Raw genomic sequence first — 18,825 nt, 5'->3', positions numbered from 1 at the left:
ATTCTTGCGTACAGAATCTGTGTAATTTGATTTCTCTACTTACTTTTGGGCAGAGGACATTAATGATATAATCTTCTCCTGTGACACACTTTCAAATTCAATACACATCCCATTCTAATTAGAAGTTATAGTAGGACCTATAATATGTGACACAGATGTTCTTTAATTCATTTTAGGTTTCACAATTTCATGGCTTCCTGACGAAGGCTCACAGCCGAAACATGCATAGGATACGACTTTCCAGCCATGTGAATTATGTATATTTCTCTCTAGTAACACAACATATTATGCTGATCCAACCGCACTTGGCAATACACCACATAAATAATAATCTGTTGGAGATTCTCTATTAGTAAGGCTTCCAAATGATCAATATGTAATAATACATTAGAAACTATGGATAGAGTGTTTGAAGAAAAACATATGAATCATTAACATACCAATAGATATAAGTAACTGTTTCTGTATCGCATTTCTTGTAGGACTGGGCGTAGTTTGCGAAGTAGCGCTTCGCGAAGCTACGCAAAATGCACTTCGCACTACGCGAGCTACGCATAGCACTACGCAAACCGCGTAGTAGCCTGTTCACACTGTGCAAGATGCCATTTTCAATGATTGCACAGTGTGGACAAGCATCTGGCACTGTGCAATCATTGAAAACGGCATCTTGCACAGTGTGAGCTGTAGTTTTCTGCCGCTCAAGTAGATTTTTACTCGAACTTCAGCTTTCTCAACGCGGACTGGTAGTTTCTCATCGCGAGCGGTTGCAAGCATACGGGACCACACGCAATGAGAAAGATGACCTCCCCGCGTTGAAAATCTCGCCGGGAGGTTTATTTTCCACGCTCGCGATCAGCAACTGATGTTACTGATCGCGAAAGAGGAAAAAGTCTCGTCGGGATGTCATTTTGCTTGCTCGCGGTCGCCAACTTGACGTTGAGGACCGCGAGCAAGCAAAAAATGACCGCAGCACTACACTATGCGTGTTTGCACTGTGCTACGTGCAGTTTGCTTAGTGCAAAGTAGCGCAAACTTTGAAAACTAAGCGAGCGTCTCTTAGTGCTTCGCCCAGGCCTAATTTCTTGTCTTAGAATCACTAAGGAGATGCTAGGTACTGTATGAATGTGGATGTATGAAAGAACATCTAGATCATATACTGTGGATGTAGATTTACTATGTTTCTTCATTATTCTTTTTGTGTGTGAATATGTACAGAAAAAGTTGGTCAAAAATGTAAACACTGTCTATTAGCTAATGTTATTTTTGTATTAATAAATGTTTTTGATATGAACATTAATCTGGTTTTACATATACTTATTTAGAAATTCTGAAGGTCCACTAGTTTAATAGTTTCCTAAGTGTTCTTTCTTACAATTGTTGACTAGGCCTGGACCCTCAGCCTTTGCCGAGCTGATGACCTCATAGGTCGCAGGGCTGGGAGATTATCAGCCCGGCAAATACTAAGACTGCAAGCCCGCCCAGGGGGAGCAACATAATCACTGTGAATCCTGTGTGTGTGTGTTGGTATCAATCACGGCAACAACACAGTGAGTGTTGTCAATTGTAGCAACTTAAGTTCCAAGTTTGTATTTCTTTTTAAACTTAAAACAGATTTAGCATTGCTATGGTTGGAACATTTTTACTGTTAATGTAAGGGGTCAGAGCCCCGGCGCCCTTAGAGAGACACCGCTGCGGCTTCAGACATTAGCTTGTTTAAGGTAACTCCCCTTCAGCTATTCCATTGGGAGAGTTTCAACTGTCATTCCAATGGAGTATTTCTGTCTCATTTTTATGCTATGATGTGTACTACTCCACCTCCTAAGTAGTGATTCAACGAAAATCCAGGATGTCCATTGTTTTTTGCATCTGGAGGGGGCTAGTTGATGACTGCATATGCATCCTTGGAAAAGAAGGCTTCTCCCACAAACAGCATCACAGCGATGTACGATCTAAATATGCATGTAAATGCACAAAATAGATGCTATTTCTAAAAAATATCAACCAACCACTTTTGTTCAAAAAGGGATTTTACACGCCAAACAAGTTATTTTATTTCAAAGTATGACCTAACAATTATTATAGAGTAGAGCTTACCTATTTAGATGATACTTAAAGTAAAGATGCTGGTTATTATGAAGTGTGAGCACCTTTTAGCAGGAAAATTAGTTTTTATAACATAGTTTCTCCTCACCCAAGGAATGCATCTCCTTCCTGTACTTTTATCTTCTGCCAACATGCAGAGGACTAGAATGCCTGTGCATGACTAATAGACAACTGGCTGCCTTCCCGCCTCCACCCTCGCCTGCCAATTTTTGCAGCAACTCTCCAAAATGTGGGAGGTGATTTTAATGAAGATCCACTCCCTAAGCGTTCGTTCGTTCTAAAACATTATTCGATCATTGCATTTAAGAATTTAAGATCATAAAAGTACATGGCAAGTATTCACAGTGTTACAGATTAAAAAGTTATACAATTATTTTACAAATGAGAAAAAGAAAGCAATAAAACTCATTTATTTCTCAAGTGGGTAAACCTTTACACACCTATCCATTCTTCAATAAAGTTTTGAGCCATATCAGTTAAAAAGAAAATAAAACAATACATAACCTTTTTATAGTTGCACGAGTTTCCTTTTGTTCCTACAAGTCCACAAAAATGACGCGAATGAAAAACACACTAAAGGATAAGGCAAGGATTTAGAAAAGAACAAGGCAACCCGACATTGCTTAGAATGGTATTGTTTTAAAATGGGTACAATAAATTGATTTCTTTCTCTCTGATAAAAGCCACAAAAAAATAAAATGTGGAGTTCACTTTGGGGGGATTTTGAGTCACAGGGACAGAGGGACAATTCAGAGTGTTTAAAAGTCCTCTCTGGGAACCCTAACATTGAAGGTACTAGGCTCAGACTGAACCTCAGCAGGATGAATTTGTGGTGGTCGATGGGAATATCTTCTAAGTAAAAATGTCCTCCCTCTAACAATGATGGTGTTAATTGGTATATGAGGGCTGCCTTCTTACAATAATTCCTTTCCTTTCGGACATATTGAGCCCTGCGCATAAAGGTGTCCGCCAACTTCTGTTTGGACAACTTTTTGCACATTGTAGGGATTTAAAAAATCTCCGCCAAGCCCATGATGGTTGACTCCTGTTTCAAATATTTCAACCACCTAATCCTGCCGTGGTTATTCATCTTTACAATATCTCTAATTATGTTTTGGATTAGGGTCACTGTGTCCCTGTGCCAGATGGAAAGCCAAAGTTGAAGGGGGGGCCAGTCTCATAATGTACGACAGACCTAGTTCCATGTGGGCTACATAGCTCGAGATTGATTCTGGGAGGGAGACCACGGATTTAAAAAATCCGTTTTCGTTAATTTGCAATGGCTCAATAGATGCCATACCCCATACCCCAGCTCCCTAAGCTATTTCGAGCTCTCATATTCTTTTGGTACTTCTAGTTCTGCCACTTGCCATGATTATTGCCTGAATCTTCCACATGCTGACAGGGATTTTTAGGTCAAAGCCTACCACACAAAGCAGCTGTCTGGTTTGCTAAAGCTATCTTGAGGACATTCTGAAAGCTTCCTTGTGATTGCCTTCTTCCCATTGCTTACCACTGGCTTTGTGGTTTATAACTCACATCTTCAGACTATCTATTTGCTGGCTTTATTTGTTTTAGGCTGCTCAGGGTGATTTCGTTCCTCTCAAGGTGTAAAGCATTTTCACACTCCTTCTCCTTGTATTCTTCCATGAGTGTTCCTTTCTGTAAACAAGCCTGTAAATCTTGTGCTTACCTTGATACTTCTGCTGAGCATTCAAAGACAGAGGTCAAATGTGCTCTGTCTTACGAGGGAGCTTGGTGTTAACGTTTCTTTCTTTGACTTCAAAGTGAGAGAATTTATGTGAGAATCTTGCTGGATACGTGGGTTAGAAAGGGTTTTTTTCTAGCTCACAACATTTAAATGAACTGTACAAGAATTTCAGAGTACATCAGAATTACAAAGGCACAAATGAAGCACATGTTCTTTTAATTCTGAAGTGTGTTAGAAACAAACACTTTAATATGATCAAAACAAATCAATACACCAGGTAATGCCAGTTCCACACATTAGCGTTTGAGCGCTGAATCGTATTACGAGTAAAACAAAAACTGAATGTCTGTGCAAACGTAATGGTCATTTCAATTGAAAGTGTGTTGTCTGTAATGGCAGGGTGCTACTACACCATGCATACTACACTCTATGCCACTCCACTCGACTCTGCACCACTCCATGCCACTGCACTCTACTGTGCACCACTCCACTTTACACCACTCCACACCACTACACTCTGCACCACTTCACTCTACTCCACTCTGCACCACTCCACTCTGTGCTACCTCACTCTGCGTCACTTCACTCTATGCCTTTCTACTCTACTCTACTCTTCACAACTCTACTCTATGCCAATGCAATGCACTCTACGCCACTCTATGCTACACCACTGCACTCTATGGCACTGCACTCTACACCACTTCAGTCTAGGCCACTCCACTCTACTCTGCACAACTCCACTATGAAACACTACACTCTATGCCACTGTACTCTATGCTAATACACTGTACACCAATGCACTCTACTCTGTACCACTCCACTCTATGACCCTGCACTCAACACCATTCCACTGTACACCACTCTAACCTATTCTGCACCACTGCACTCTATGCCACTGCACTCTACACCACTTTACTCTACACCACTGCACTCTACCCTGCACCACTCCACTCTATGGACAATTCATTCTACTCTGAAAAAATCTACTCTATGCCACTCTACTCCATGACACTCCACTCTATGCCACAGAACTATATGTCACCCTACTCTAAACCACTGTACTCTATTCCATTGCACTCTCCACCATTGCCCTCCACTTTGCAGCACTCTAATCTACACCACTGCATTCTACGATGTTGCATTCTATGCCATTGAATTCTATTCTGCTGCATTCTATACTACTGTACTCCATGCCACTATACTCTGCAGCACTCTACACCAGTCCACTCCACTCTACTATATGCCACTCCATGCTACTGCACTCTAGTCTGCACTACTCTACTCAAAGACACTGCACCCTATGCCACTGCATCATACTCTGCACCACTGCACACCACTCTACAGCACTCAGCATCACTCTACTCAACACCACTCTCCTCTACAACACAGCACTATAGACCAATGGAAACTGCACCACTCTACACCACTGTGCGTTATGACACTCTACTCTGCAACACTGCACTCTACACCAGTCGTCTCTGTACTACTGCATTTTATAGCAATGTACTCTATGCCATTGCACTCTACAGTACTATACTCTACTCTGCAGCGTTCAATGCCACACTGCTCTGCACCACTCTACACCACCGCAGTCTATGCCACTCTACCAGTGGAGGTGCGTCCATTGGGGGCGTTGGGGCGTTGCCCCACTAGCCTGGCCGACCGCCGACCGCACTGCCAACAGTTGAATAAATAAGTATTTCTTTTATTTAAAATTAAAAAAAGAATCATAGCCGAGCGCACTAAGGCCCCGGGAGAAGCCCGACAGGATCGGGCATCCATAAGGAAGTGGGCCATGGCGTGGGGGGCAGGGCTGTGGCAGAGAGTGACAGCCAGGCAGGCAGCGCACAGGCAGAGGGTGACTGACTGGTCTGCGCATGTAAAATGCCAGAGTAGTCGAGATTTCGACTGGCCCGCGCATGCGCACATTTGAGACCTCCTCCCCCCCCCTCTACCAGTAGTGGACATAGGCATGGACCCGGGGTCCGAGTCTCAAAATGGGCAGATATGAGTCTGCTCTTAGCCAATCCTGGCGCCGTGTCACTGCTAACGCCGCGCCAGGATTGGCTTTTCCAGCAGGATGGTGCCGCGCGTGGGTGTTGGCTGCTCTGAGCCATTGTCGTCGGTGATTGGCCACACTGCGCGTGCTGGAATCATGCCACAACAACAACAACACCAGTAAGTGAAAGTGGAAGAAGTCGACTGATCATGATGAGTCATAGTGAGAGAGAGTCAGTGGGCGTGTGACTGTCTGAGTGACTACTCATTGTTGTTGCTTGTCGGACTCATCGTGACCAGACGTGTGTGTATGTCACTGGACTCGGACCGCCTGCCTGGACCTAGTGTGACATCGAGTAGCACGACCGGACCACGTCCCCCCACCCACGTAAGATATGACCAATGAATTACCATTGAGTTTATTTGATTACGTTACGTAACGTTATTATCAATGTTCACCGTCTTGGTAAATTACTAGTAGTTCAAAGGAGGCCTCATGCAGGCTGGCCAGGGTGTGCAGGCCAGGCGTCGTAGTCGACGATGTCTGGCTGCCCTGCACACACCCTGGCCTGCATATCGTCGTGCTGTGGTGGGTGGCGGTGCATCGTGCATGGGATAATGGGAGCAGCAATCTTAGGCGGCGGCCGCTGTGCCAGCAAGCAACTACACAGAAGCATTGCTCAGCTGAGGCCTTTTCAGTGAGGCCCCGGGTGTGCCGTGACCCACTTACAAGGCAAGCAAAAAAATACACTTTTGATCCCCTGCGGCAGCACTAGAGACAGAGAACTCAAGGGATCAAAGTGTATTTTTTTGCTTGCAGGTGGGTCACGGCAACTGCGCAACAGCTCTAGTAGCTATGAAAGTTAAACTGGCAGTGGCACAATTTGTTTTCTCGAGAGAAGTACCGCTATGCTGACTTGTTGCTAAAGCTTAGCTAATTGATTAGGAAGGCGCCTGGGAAGCCAGCGCCTGCACGTGAGCAGACACGATGACACGACGTCCCATTCATGGCTGTTTGCTGCACTGGGGTGCATTTATTTAATTTGTTCAGAATCAGTTTAGAATTGATTCATGCCTTCTTTGCGTGCTTTTTCCCCCCACATGATTGCATTTTTGTTAGTATCTTCTTTTTTTGAATGTCTGTGTTCGATTGCAACTGACAAAGCATATCATAAGCCAGTTTCTTCTTCTAACAGTTAACCAGTGAACCGGGTGTGGTTGATGTATGTGCTGCTCCGGTTGAATAACATTACCCCGAGGTGAGGCTTCACACTTGGTGTGACAAATAACGTCTGTTCCTTGTTTTCACTTGCAAATGAGGATTAACATGCAGAGTCAATATTTAAAGAAGCAGCCAATTCTGTATAGTTTGCCATTTTCCATGCCTTTCTCGTGATAAATTTCACAGAGTTTGATAACTAGCGTCAGGAAAAAGCGAGCATTTATTAATCGCATAACTTAGAGTTCTGAGCCCTGCACAAAATCCTGTTTGAGCAGGCATCGGAATTTAACTTGTAGTCAGGGCCTTCTTTTTATAATATTCAGAGTGCAATAACTCTAGTCTAATATTTTATATCCCTAGGCACTTGCATGTAATGTATAATAACGTTTCGCAACAGTGAGATGCATATGTTTGTTATTGTACTTACAATGACCTTCATACAATTTGAATATGATTAATTAGCTATTGTAGTGCAGGGGGCAACACAAGAGTCCTCAGAGCAGCTATATATATATTTGGGTGTTAAATTTATTCTGCTCCTGACCGATCGCAGGAAACAAAAGTAAGGCAGCCCTGCGTGGCGGGGAGCCCCGAAAAAGTAATGCATTTGTTAAAACCTGTAGTCATTATTTGCTCAAGTGAGTCAGAGAGAAGCACTTCTGAAATCCCCTCTGACTTCATTGACTATTAACCCATTTACTGTAAAGAGAAGAGAAGAAGCCAGAAGGTGTACCCACAGTTAAAGAAGTCGTGAAATATGTTCATGGGAACACACATTTGAGCTTGCATCTAAACCTTAGTTACTAATATTTGAAATTGAATGCTAATAATTTTTGATGTTTAAATGCAGATAAATGTATTACACGTTGCAGGGATTTTAAATGTCTTTGTTTTTTTACGTTTAGCAATGCGAGATGGAACGGTTGGTGTGCAGTTTGACAAGTTCACATATGTAGGCAGTTTGAGGAGCTGGCACTGATGCCAGCTCCTCAAACGGCAGGACAGTGTGTAACTGACAATATTGGACAGTGTAGGAATCCGGCAATGGTAATTAATGCACAACATGGGCACTGAGAGGAGCAGGAAATGTTGAGCTGTGTGAGGGTTCAGCACTTGATGGGCACTGTGATAAGCTGGCACTGGTGGGTCAAATGAGGAGCGTGCAATGATGGGTAGAGTAAGGAACAGGCACTGCTCGGCTGTATACATCAGTTGCACTGGTGGTAGTATAAGGCTAATGCTGATAGGCAGTGTGAGGTGCTTGCAGTGACGGTAGTGTGAGGAGACACCTGTGGTGAGAAGATGGCACTCATGTAATATGTAACACTGGCACTTGTGGACATTTGGAGAAGCAGGCATGGATGGGCAGTACGAGAAGCTGACACTGGTGGGTAGGGTGAGGGAGATACACTGTAGGAAGTGTAAACTTTTCCCTCTGGTGGTTCATGTGAAAATCCAACACTGGTGTCCAGTGTTATCGCTATGGAAATATGAGAAGTAGCCAGTGGTGGGCGGCTTGAGGAACAGGCACTGCTGGTTAGTATGGGAAGTTGAAACTGGTGCGTATGATAAGGGACTGACACTGGTAGGGAGCGTGAGGAGTTGACACTGGTGGCCAGTGTAAATAGACTGCACTTGTTGGCAGTGTGGGGCGCATGCACTGGTGGGCCGGACAGCCTGCATTGCAGTTTAAATCAAAAAAGTTGTTTGTTTTGTTGTTTGCGTTTCAATAAAAACAATCTGTGAGGTTCTCAGCATTGTATCTTGAAGTCTGTTATGAAGCTGTGTGGTTATACTGAATAAGCAGCTACCTATGTTGTATGACAGCTCTTTAATAATGTAATACCTGCACTTTCACGATTGCTTTATTAACCTTCCTGCTTTCTCAAATTTGCTTGAAAATGCACCATTTTTCCACTATTTTTTCAAAATTTTCTCGGGGGGCAATCCCCCCTAACCCTCATTAGGGGGTTCAGGCTCGCTCGCTACGCTCGCTCGCTACGGTGCAGTATGATTATCAGTTTCCGCCACACCACTTTCAAATGTCACCAGCCGCCACTGCACTCTAGTCTGCACCACTGCACTGTACGCCACTGTACTCTATGCTACTCTACTTTGCGCTTTCAGTTTCATCTCTGCTTTCTCAATTTGTACTGTCTTTCACTTCCTCTTTATGTCCCCTTTTTGTGTTTTTCACACTTTTGCTCTGGGTCAAAGGAAAAATAGATGCCGGTGCCCAAAAGTAAGTGACAGTGGGCCCCACGTTCAATCACAGGCTAAATCTAAGCACTGTCAGGGATCCTATTATTTTTAAGGGGTATGATTTTTTGAATGACCCAGTAAATTAGGATAGAGGCAGCCTGCATTTCAAAACTGAGCCAGCTGAGAGGTGTCTATTTTAAATTCAGCGTGGATGACATTTTGAAACTTTATTTCATGATTAGCCACATTCAGATTATATCAAACCAGATACGAAGAAGACATGAGTATATTCCGATAGAAAGGTTTCGATTTACTTGCACCATTCAAAATAATGAATACTTTCTCCTGTGTTCAACTCACAAAGAAGTTGAAAACGTGAATGAAATCTTGAAATCTGCACTGTGCAACTAGCAACAAAATACACAATAGCTGAGTGTAATGGAATCGATTTCTCTTTTCCATAACTTACATTCTTCACTCTTCAAGAGATAAAATGGGTTTCCCTGCTTCCAACTCACTGCCCCTGCCTCCCACACACTACCCTAGCCTCCCACCACCTGCCTTTGCCTCTCAGACACTGCCCTTGTCCCAACATTGTCCTAGACTAACATACACTGCCTTGTCCTGCCACACGATGCCCTTTTCCCAAGCACCCTGCCTTTGTCTCCCTTCATCGATTCATGTGTTCACTAATAAATCTAGTAGCACATCCATGCACTGACTCTTACACTTTTACACTCAGTGATTCTTATTCATTCACCAATGCAGCTACTCATGTATCCAGTCATCTAAAGATTGAATCATTGTCATGTTCCTAGTCTTTTTTTAAGGAGTAAGTAAATCTTTATTGCTTGAGTAATAAAAACAGTTGCAATATAATACATAATAAAACACCTATGCAAGACACATAAAATCGAGCCATCATCATAAATTGATAACAGTAAAATTAGTTAAAACCTAATAAAATTGCACATATTTATGTTGAGTCAAAAGGAAGTAAAATCTAAGGTTCCGTATGACCATTAGGATCCATTTAAACTTGGAAGCGCAACTACTCATTTGAGCGCTCTACAGCAGTGCAATGAGAAGCATTTAAAGTTTGGCCATTGCACCATTCAGACCAATATCTGTAGGCTCAAAACAGTCCTGCTCCGCCTCCCTACATGAACGTATACCCTGATCACTCCACTTCCTGCACAAGAGATCATGTACGTCCCCCAAGAAAGAACTGCACAGGCTTAGGACGTGAACAATCTTCTCAAGCTCTTGCATGCATAACCGACAGAAGTCATGCCTCTGCCTCCTTCTCCAGGGGGAAGAGGTCTTAATATTGTAATAGTCCCAGTCTTTATTTCGGGAAGTGCACCTTGGCCTGGCTGCCGTAAGTTTCGTTTAGGTAGTCCGGTAGTTTTAGCCTAGTGTAATTTTGAAGAGACATCCGCCCATGATTGCACTTAGCCACTTTGTTTTTGTCCTCAAGCATTGATAACAACTGTGCACAGGATTTGGTTCGTTTTTTGAACTCTAGGTGGCCTAAAAAAAGTCCTAGGCAATTGAAGGCCAAGGGAATGCGAGTCCTGCTATAAGTAGACCCGTGCCAGAGAGCTTGGCCTGAGTTCCAATTCATGACAAAGGTGAGCGCCCAAGGAGCCCTCCGGTGCCATCCTTAGACTATGACAACAGGACGTGAAGGCCACCTTCCATGCCAGAGACTGCTTGGCAAATCCAAACGCGAGCCTAATTTGTGCAGGTGATTTGTTCGGAGGTAGTTGGAAGATTGACCTGTATATTTTAAGTATCATCCTGTCCAGGTTGGCACAATCCCTACCCCTGAGTGCCTCACTCCCATAGGTCAGAGTGGGGAGGATCTTAGCTTGTGCCGACTGCAAGATTGACATAAGTGTGGGGCCATTTAGTTTGTTATACAGAAACCTCAGGTCAAAAGTGAGCACATTGCCCTTCTTCATTATTTTCTCCAATTGGATCATCCATTCCCATTAAAGTGAACTATGAGGTACTTGAAGATTTTCACTGATTCGATTCTTTCATCCCCAAGAAACCAGGTATGCTTATGTATCTTTTTTCCTTGCACCATTAATATTTTAGTTTTTTTCTTGTCAATGGTCAGCCCATTTCGTGCGAAGTAAGTAAGGGTTGCATCAAACAGACGCTGTTAGCTGACCTTGGTTCTGCTTCGGAGGACCAAGTTGTCCGGGTACAATACATTCAATAACTGGAAGCAGCCCAGTTTGGGTGAATGAGAATTCACTTCATTTAGTAAAGGTGTAAGATTGGCGAGAAACATATTAAATAAGGAAGGGGCCAAGATAGATCCCTGCTTCAGCCCTTGCATTGTTTTAATTTCCCTTGATAAATGAGAGCCATCCCCTACTTTAATTCTGACCCAGGTGTCAGTGTGTACTCGTTCCAAGGCTTTTAACAAACCATTTGGATTGTTTAGGTTGGCCAATTTCCTCCAAAGCTTTCCCTGATCCACCCCATCAAATGCTGATTTATAGCCAATAAACCCAGGTAGACTGGGTGCCTATTCACTATAGCAGAATCAACTAGTAGCAAGAGTGTCATGATGTTTACTGTAGTCTCTGTTCATTTTGCAAAACCGGTTTGGTTGGGAGGAATGATGGAGTGCACCTCTGCCCAAAACTGTATTTCCTTCAAGAGAACTTCTGCATAATATATTGCATCATTGTCAATTAGGGCTCCTTTAGGAGAATAGAGTCTGCTTCCTATGGTTACCCTCACTTTTTGCTGTGATTCTCTGGCTTTTAGACTTTAGTCTGACTGTGGCCCTGCTAATGAGGCCCACAGCCTAGCTGTTCTCTCTCTAAATTGATACCATGTACTTTAGGTACATACCAGTTTGGTTAATGGGTCACTATAGTGTAGCCTAAGTGGATGTATGACGTTACAACACACACTTTTACAACGCATACCTTTACAACGCATTTTTTACAACGCAACATCCATTACAACGCATTCCATTACAGCGCATGCCATTACAACAAAATTTTAAAAACTACATTTACAACGCATTCCATTACAATGCATAATACCTTTACAACGCATACCATTACAGTGCATAACATTACATTGCATGTTTGGTAAGTATTGGATACTGTAGGGGTAATAATTACTATTCTAACTCCAGGGGGTGCAACAGTAGGGTAAGTGTTGGATAGTGTAGGGGAAAAATTACTATCCTAACTCCAGGGGGTGCAACAGTAGGGTAAGTGTTGGATAGTGTAGGGGTAAAAATTACTAATCTAACTCCAGTGGGTGCAACAGTAGGGTAAGTGTTGGATGGTAATGTTATGCGTTGTAATGGTATGCGTTGTAATGACTGAGTTGTAATGACATTTGTTGTAGTGGTGTGCGTTGTAGTGTCATGCGTTGTAATGGTTGTGTTGTAATTGCATGCGTTCTAATGGATGTTGCATTGTAAAAGTTTCATTGTAATGGTAGTGCGTTGTAAAAGTTGCGTTGTAAAGGTTGTTTCCTGCCTAAGTATCCAGGGCATAGGTGCACCCGAGGCCTACCAGGGGCTGCAGCATGTATTGTGCCACCCCTGGTTTGCCTTCCAAACTGACACTACAGGTCTGTTCACACAGCCTGGGTAAGGTGGTGTAATCACCCCTTATTTAGATATAGTGTACCTATATCTTTATATACCTATATAGACACATATTTGATATTTGATATTTGATATTTGATATTTATGGGTTTTTATAAAGCGCGAACTATCGCTCCGGGAGGAGCATCTTGGCGCTGTGCAAGCATGAAGTAGATAAGTGATCGATGATAAGTGGTGAGGGTCTGGAACTAAATGGCTGCCAATACAGAGTTGTCAGGTTGTTGATATACCCTACATATACACCTATAAGCCACTCCTAAGGCAGACCTCGACAATCCTGGAGGTAGAGTGCTTGGTTTTATGTGAGAGGGTGCCCTAGCATGAGCTGAGCCCCTCTGCAGCTTTCCGAACCATCTCCTTATAGCTGTTCTATGATATAGCCATACCATATACTCTTAAGTGCATTATAATCCTCGCGGTTAATGCTAACTTTGGTTGGACTTTATCAAAACATGTTGTGTAAGGTGTCAAACACTTTGAAATACTACCCCCCTGCCAGTCCTGGTGGCGGGGGTAGCATTCCCCCCTTCTAGAGGGAGAAGACATGTAGTTACTGGTAAACCCAGTTAAAGTTAAACAGAGCCTCAGCATCACAAAAGGGATGCTGCTGCCACAGACACGAGTCTGCCCTCATGCTGCTGGATGAAACTCAGCAGGGGAGGCCTGGACAATAGGTTTCCTGTCCAGGGAGGTGCTGGCACCTCCCCAGATAGGCTTTTGTGTATTGTGGGAGGGAGGGCTGCATTCAGTGAATGCTTTCCAGACACTGCCTGGGACACACAAGGGGCTCCATGCATTTCTCAGATCAAACCAGTTGCTGGGGAACTCTGCCCCAGCTCTGGCACGAAACTTGACGAAGGGAAAGGGGTGTAACCAACCCCTTCCCAGGTCCACCCATAGGAGGGACCTTGAAGGTAGTCCAGCCCCTAAACTTAGTATAAGTATAGGAACCCGGTCTCTAGGACTTTAGATTACCCTGGACGAAACTCTGAAACATAAATCCTGGACCTTCGACATTCCATTTCGACTGGAAGATGGAAGACATATCCCTTGTGGTCAAGGAGTGACCACCCTGTTCAAACAGGCACCAACAGCAACTTTGCTGGCCTGCATTTTTGAGGCTCCCACCGGATCCTGAAGAATCTGCGACACAAGACACGGACATTCAGACATCGCTGACCCGACCTTCGCTCACAGCAAAGCTGAGACCCGTGCGGACACGAGACACGTGGGATCGGAACTCCTGGACATCTTGCATTTTGCAAGCTGCACTCACTTCCTGAGGTATCCTGAAGTTGTGCATTGGGGTGCTTGAAGCCCCAGCCCGAGCACCATTTGCACAGAAGCTCAGAGGCCCACACGTCACGAGTGTCCCGTGGGCCCCTCTTTTGCATTTCAGCTCAACGAGTCTTCCCGGTTCCTAGTCTGTTGGCTAGTGAGCCTCCTGAAGACTTACTTTTGAATCTAACTTGCTTTCCTGATTGCGTCAGGCTTGCTCCAGCTTCCCTACAAAGGAGAAGCGCCTTAGACCTTGCTGGTCTGCAACAAAGCCAATCGCGTCATCCTACATGGATTGCGTTTGCCAAGGCTTGTTGGGTCTAATCCGGACACTGACACTGCAGTCAACTAGATCCTTTGTGGGACAGCTAGAATCCAGCTCCTGGTTGTCATCGACGCCTCCTGGACCTCGTGGCTGAAGAGACAAACTTAATCTTTTCACCTGAAATCACCCGACATTGGCTGACAGCCTACCATCGCCATCCTGGTCACTGGTAAGTTACCCAGGCTTTGTCCCTTCTGTTTTCAGGTTCTTCAGATCTTTGATCCACCCTTTGATCCACGCGGACACTTTTCCTCTGGTCACCTGCAGCACTTCTTTGCAGATCTCCATTGAAATCGACGACGAAACCCGACATCAAAAGACACCTATGCACCCGGCTTCCGTGGGTGAGGTATCACGAGTACTCTGGTAGTCTCAGGGGTATTGGCCCTCCTAGTGTCTGAGTCTAAAAGGGTTCCATAGTAGTCCATTCGGAAGTATCCGTAAATTGTAAAATTGTAACTTGTTTGTTTCCCATAGAAAGTCAATGGTAACCCGCGGCTGTGTTTAGACACTGCATGCGTCTCCCGTGGGCCTCCTACATCCTAACCTTTGGTTGTTCCTAGAAGCCCCAGCGATTCCCTAGGCCCTATGCCTACTTTCTATTCCAGACTTGGTTCTTATACCACTATTTTAGTATATGGGTTGTGAGGCCCCTAGGGCAAAACGTATACTGTGCAACCTCTCGTATGCTAATTGAGATCCTTGTAATGTACTTTTACCTCTGACCTCATAAAAAATGCAGGGGGGATGTGTTTAGAATAAATACATTTATATTTGATATATATCTTGTGTGGTGTGCTTTCATTTGGTACTCAAGGAATTATAATTGGTAAAACAACTAGCTTAATTCGCTCTCTGAAGTCTTTGCCTGATGACTGCTGGTCAATGCTACCACTAGGATAGCTTTCTATAAGGTTGACTTTACAACCACCATCAATAAGGGTCGATTAGACTGGTGCAAGGTGCCCACCAGAACTAGTGGACATCATATGCCAGGCTAACTTCTCATAGCTACTAGATGATAATTTCCAGGGTCGCCCAAATCCCCTCCCTTGTATATTGGGGTGAGAATCGAGATCCCTCCTTGAAGATAGAATATTGTGATGCTGAATAACTGCGTTAAAGTCTAAGGCTAATTGAGCAGGCCAGAACAATGGATCCTCCTCGTAGATAGCTGGTGGGAACCATTTGGGTCCGGCGCCCCTTCCCTGCGTCCCCTGGCATTTGCCTCTGGACAGAGCATGGAGGGGGGGTGCAGGAATAGGGCCTTACTGCTGGGCATGTTTGCCTAACAGCTGATTGAGTATGTCCCAGCCAACCAGCCACTTAACCCTTATAATGCTCCCGGTGAGGCAGTGGTTGGTGCAGTTGACAATGGAATAGCAAGAGATAACAAATATCTTTAATTTACATAGCGGGTCTGTTGTAATCATTCATCAGAGGCACCCTTGTAAGGGAGGGCACTGTGTAATTGCCCACATTCCCCATGCCTTTCTGGTCTCTGTTCATATTCCTTTACTAATCCATTCACACACACACACACACACACACACACACACAATTCATGAAGAAGCATTTTTATTGATAAGCTAGATATATTGGGTTTTTCCTTTACTTGTTTTCTATTCTGCATGCACAGAACTTAGATCCCCCATGTACAAATGATCAATTTCCCAAAAACGTTGCAAGTAGTGCTGTGGCTTTATGTGACTCGATTTTGATTTTTTGTGCCACCCTCTGTACTGATAGGTCGGTTAGCAAAAATTACCATTCGGAGTGGGTCGCGGTTCGACCTGACCAATGAGGTACGTTGCAAATTTCGACCCACAAAGGTATGGTGACCTGCTGCCTGTGACTACATTTAAATAAAGTATTTGTTTGATGTTTTTTTACAAAACAATGTATTAAGGGTTCGTAGTGGTCTACTGGAGCACTGCTCACTACCAAACAGACCTTTTTCCATTCACAAAGGGGAATGGATCCCACTTAGTAAAAGGGTTACCATCTACTTTGATGTCAGTAAGCTATCAATGGCTTGCGACCAAAATTGAGTCACAAACAATTGATAGGTAGCTTTCCAACAAGCCATTTGGAAGCAAAGCCCTAAACATGCCCCTTGTAAATTGCGGTTTGGTATGCATTTCTAAACACTTCTGCAATTCAGTGAACACTTACTGAAATCGCAAAATGAATGTAAATAATGTAGTACATTTTAAAAAAAAGTCATTTAACCGTCAGAAGATTTCTGATTAGTAAATTCCACACTTTGCAACCGCTAAATGGCTTCACACATCTGGCACATGATAGTCTCTAAGGGCGTCATTTATGAAAAGTGACGCATCGCTGAGTGAAAACAGCGATGCTCCACTTTTCACTGCGCCCTCCGTGCACCACCAATGATGCGTCATATTGACAGTATGACGCATCATTGCGCAAGGAGTTACAGATACGTCAGTATTTCTGACTTATCCGTATGGCGCAAAAGTGGCGCATTGCTGGAGTGTGTCACAAAAGTGACGCAACTCCAGCAATGTGTCCTTTCACATGGGGCAAGCCCCATGTGAAACGGCCTGCGCCAGTCTTACGCCTGCTTTGAGGCAGACAGGTAAGAAATTGACGGATTTGTGTCCTAGTAGTGGCGCAGTGAAATCACATAGATTTCACTGCGTCACTTCTACGACCCTTTCTTGCGTCAATACGCCCCCTTGCATACATTACACCTGGCGCAGGTATAATGTGGCGCAGGGGTTTACAAAGTGACGCATCTACCTAGATGCGTCACTTTGTAAATATGGCGCAACAAGGCGCATTTTTTACGCCACTGGTGCGTCACAAAAAGTGACGCACCAGGGGCGTAAAAGTGACACATGGCCTCATAAATGAAGCCCTAAGTGTTTGTGCTAAATTCGGCAGCTTGTTTTGACTCTTGTCTCCTGTCCAAGCCAGAGAGCTCCGGCGTTTTTCAAAGAAGAGACAATGGAATTCGATTCCCTGCGTCAAAAGCACTCACTTTGTTACAACTACGATGGTGGTATTTTGAGAAACAGACAGGGAGAAGATTGACTCGTCTGACATTCGAACGCAGGCACACACTGAACAATAACATCCATACATATGTGACGTGCTTGAGAATTATGAAGACAGTACCTTTACGAGCGATTTTAAAAGTTCTTTGGCGTTTATCTGAAAAAAGTTTCCAAACAACGGCAGAGGCGTCGGTCCCGGAGGAAGGTTCCGCTTCTGCCTGGAAGAGCTTTTGTATACGGACAGCAGAAAGATGCACAACACGCAGAGCCCCAGGAGCACGGTGGACGTTGCCAGGCACACCATGTTGGCAGAGGACGGGTTCGGTTCTTGCCGGGAGCCTGTGGCGTGAGCGCTGCAGCAGCCAGCCCCAGTGTCAAGAAACCGTTTCAATGACAACCTCGAAATGCGTCACAGCAATGCATTGCTTCCGAGAGGGAGGGTCCCTGAAGGACTTTGATGAATGCCCTGCTGCCTGTTAATATACGACCAGTCTGTGAAGAAGTATATTGCTTGTCTCTCCGGTATGTCTATTTGCTTTAGAATATCTGAAAGGCACAGATAGATTACACAGTGCTAAAGATTACACCGCAGCGAAAGAAGCAGTGCACAGCTTTCCACGGAACGTCACTGTCTAGTCAGGAGTTTCCCAAGAAAAAGTGGAGAATGGATCACAACCGGTCTGATCATTCCGCAGAACTAGTCTGAGAGTGGCCCTGGGACTGGCCAATGCTTAATTTTCAAAAGGATAAAAGCCAGGGCTCGAAGTTTTGCCGGTTCAATCAATTTCCATGGTGCAAAACACCAATACCGCCTAGAGTTGGGTCCACTTCATGCCTCTTTCTTCCAGTACGAGACGGTCCCTGCCCCTTAATCTCAGTCTTGCAGGTTTATTTTCATCCCTGGGTGTTCCGTTTGTCACTGTTTTCTGTTCTTCTGTTTCTCTTTCTTTCTCCTTTTTGTGTTCCAAAGTCTGATGAGGAAAAATAAGTGCTGACCCCCCAAAATGAGAGCGAGGAGCTCCAACCTACAACCATCAGCTCAAATTAAGCATTGGACTGGGGCATTCAGAAAATAGATTGTAACATAGTAAACGTGTTATAATGACTTCTATAGGTCATATTGGATTTAACATACTCAGAGATGCATATATTTAGGAGCTATTTCAGTGGTAGTGGGTTCCCTGTGGTTCCATATCCAATATTTTACAGACATGGCTGCTGTTTCTATTCCCAGACTGGTAAAAGAAAACTGGGGAAATCAGCAAAAAATGTTGCTGAATATTGTGTTCCTAGTTGACTGGGTTATAA

General features: G+C 44.2%; 1 protein-coding gene across 1 annotated transcript in view; it reads right to left on the bottom strand.

Annotated features, from left to right (window-relative positions):
- The window catches only part of LOC144781957 (cytochrome P450 2G1-like), a 415,302-nt gene extending 397,166 nt beyond the window's left edge, over positions 1–18,136 (bottom strand). Inside the window, exon 1 of the mRNA XM_078661047.1 lies at positions 17,639–18,136. Coding sequence (XP_078517173.1) covers positions 17,639–17,821 — 183 coding nt within the window. The 5' untranslated portion in view covers positions 17,822–18,136. The remainder of the gene's footprint in view (positions 1–17,638) is intronic.
- Between the last annotated feature and the right edge of the window lie 689 nt (positions 18,137–18,825).

This window comes from Lissotriton helveticus, chromosome 9 (genome assembly GCF_964261635.1).
Source record: "Lissotriton helveticus chromosome 9, aLisHel1.1, whole genome shotgun sequence".
Lineage (NCBI taxonomy): Eukaryota > Metazoa > Chordata > Amphibia > Caudata > Salamandridae > Lissotriton > Lissotriton helveticus.
The sequence above is the reverse complement of the archived record's forward strand: the minus strand, read 5'-3'. Positions and strand labels throughout refer to the sequence as shown.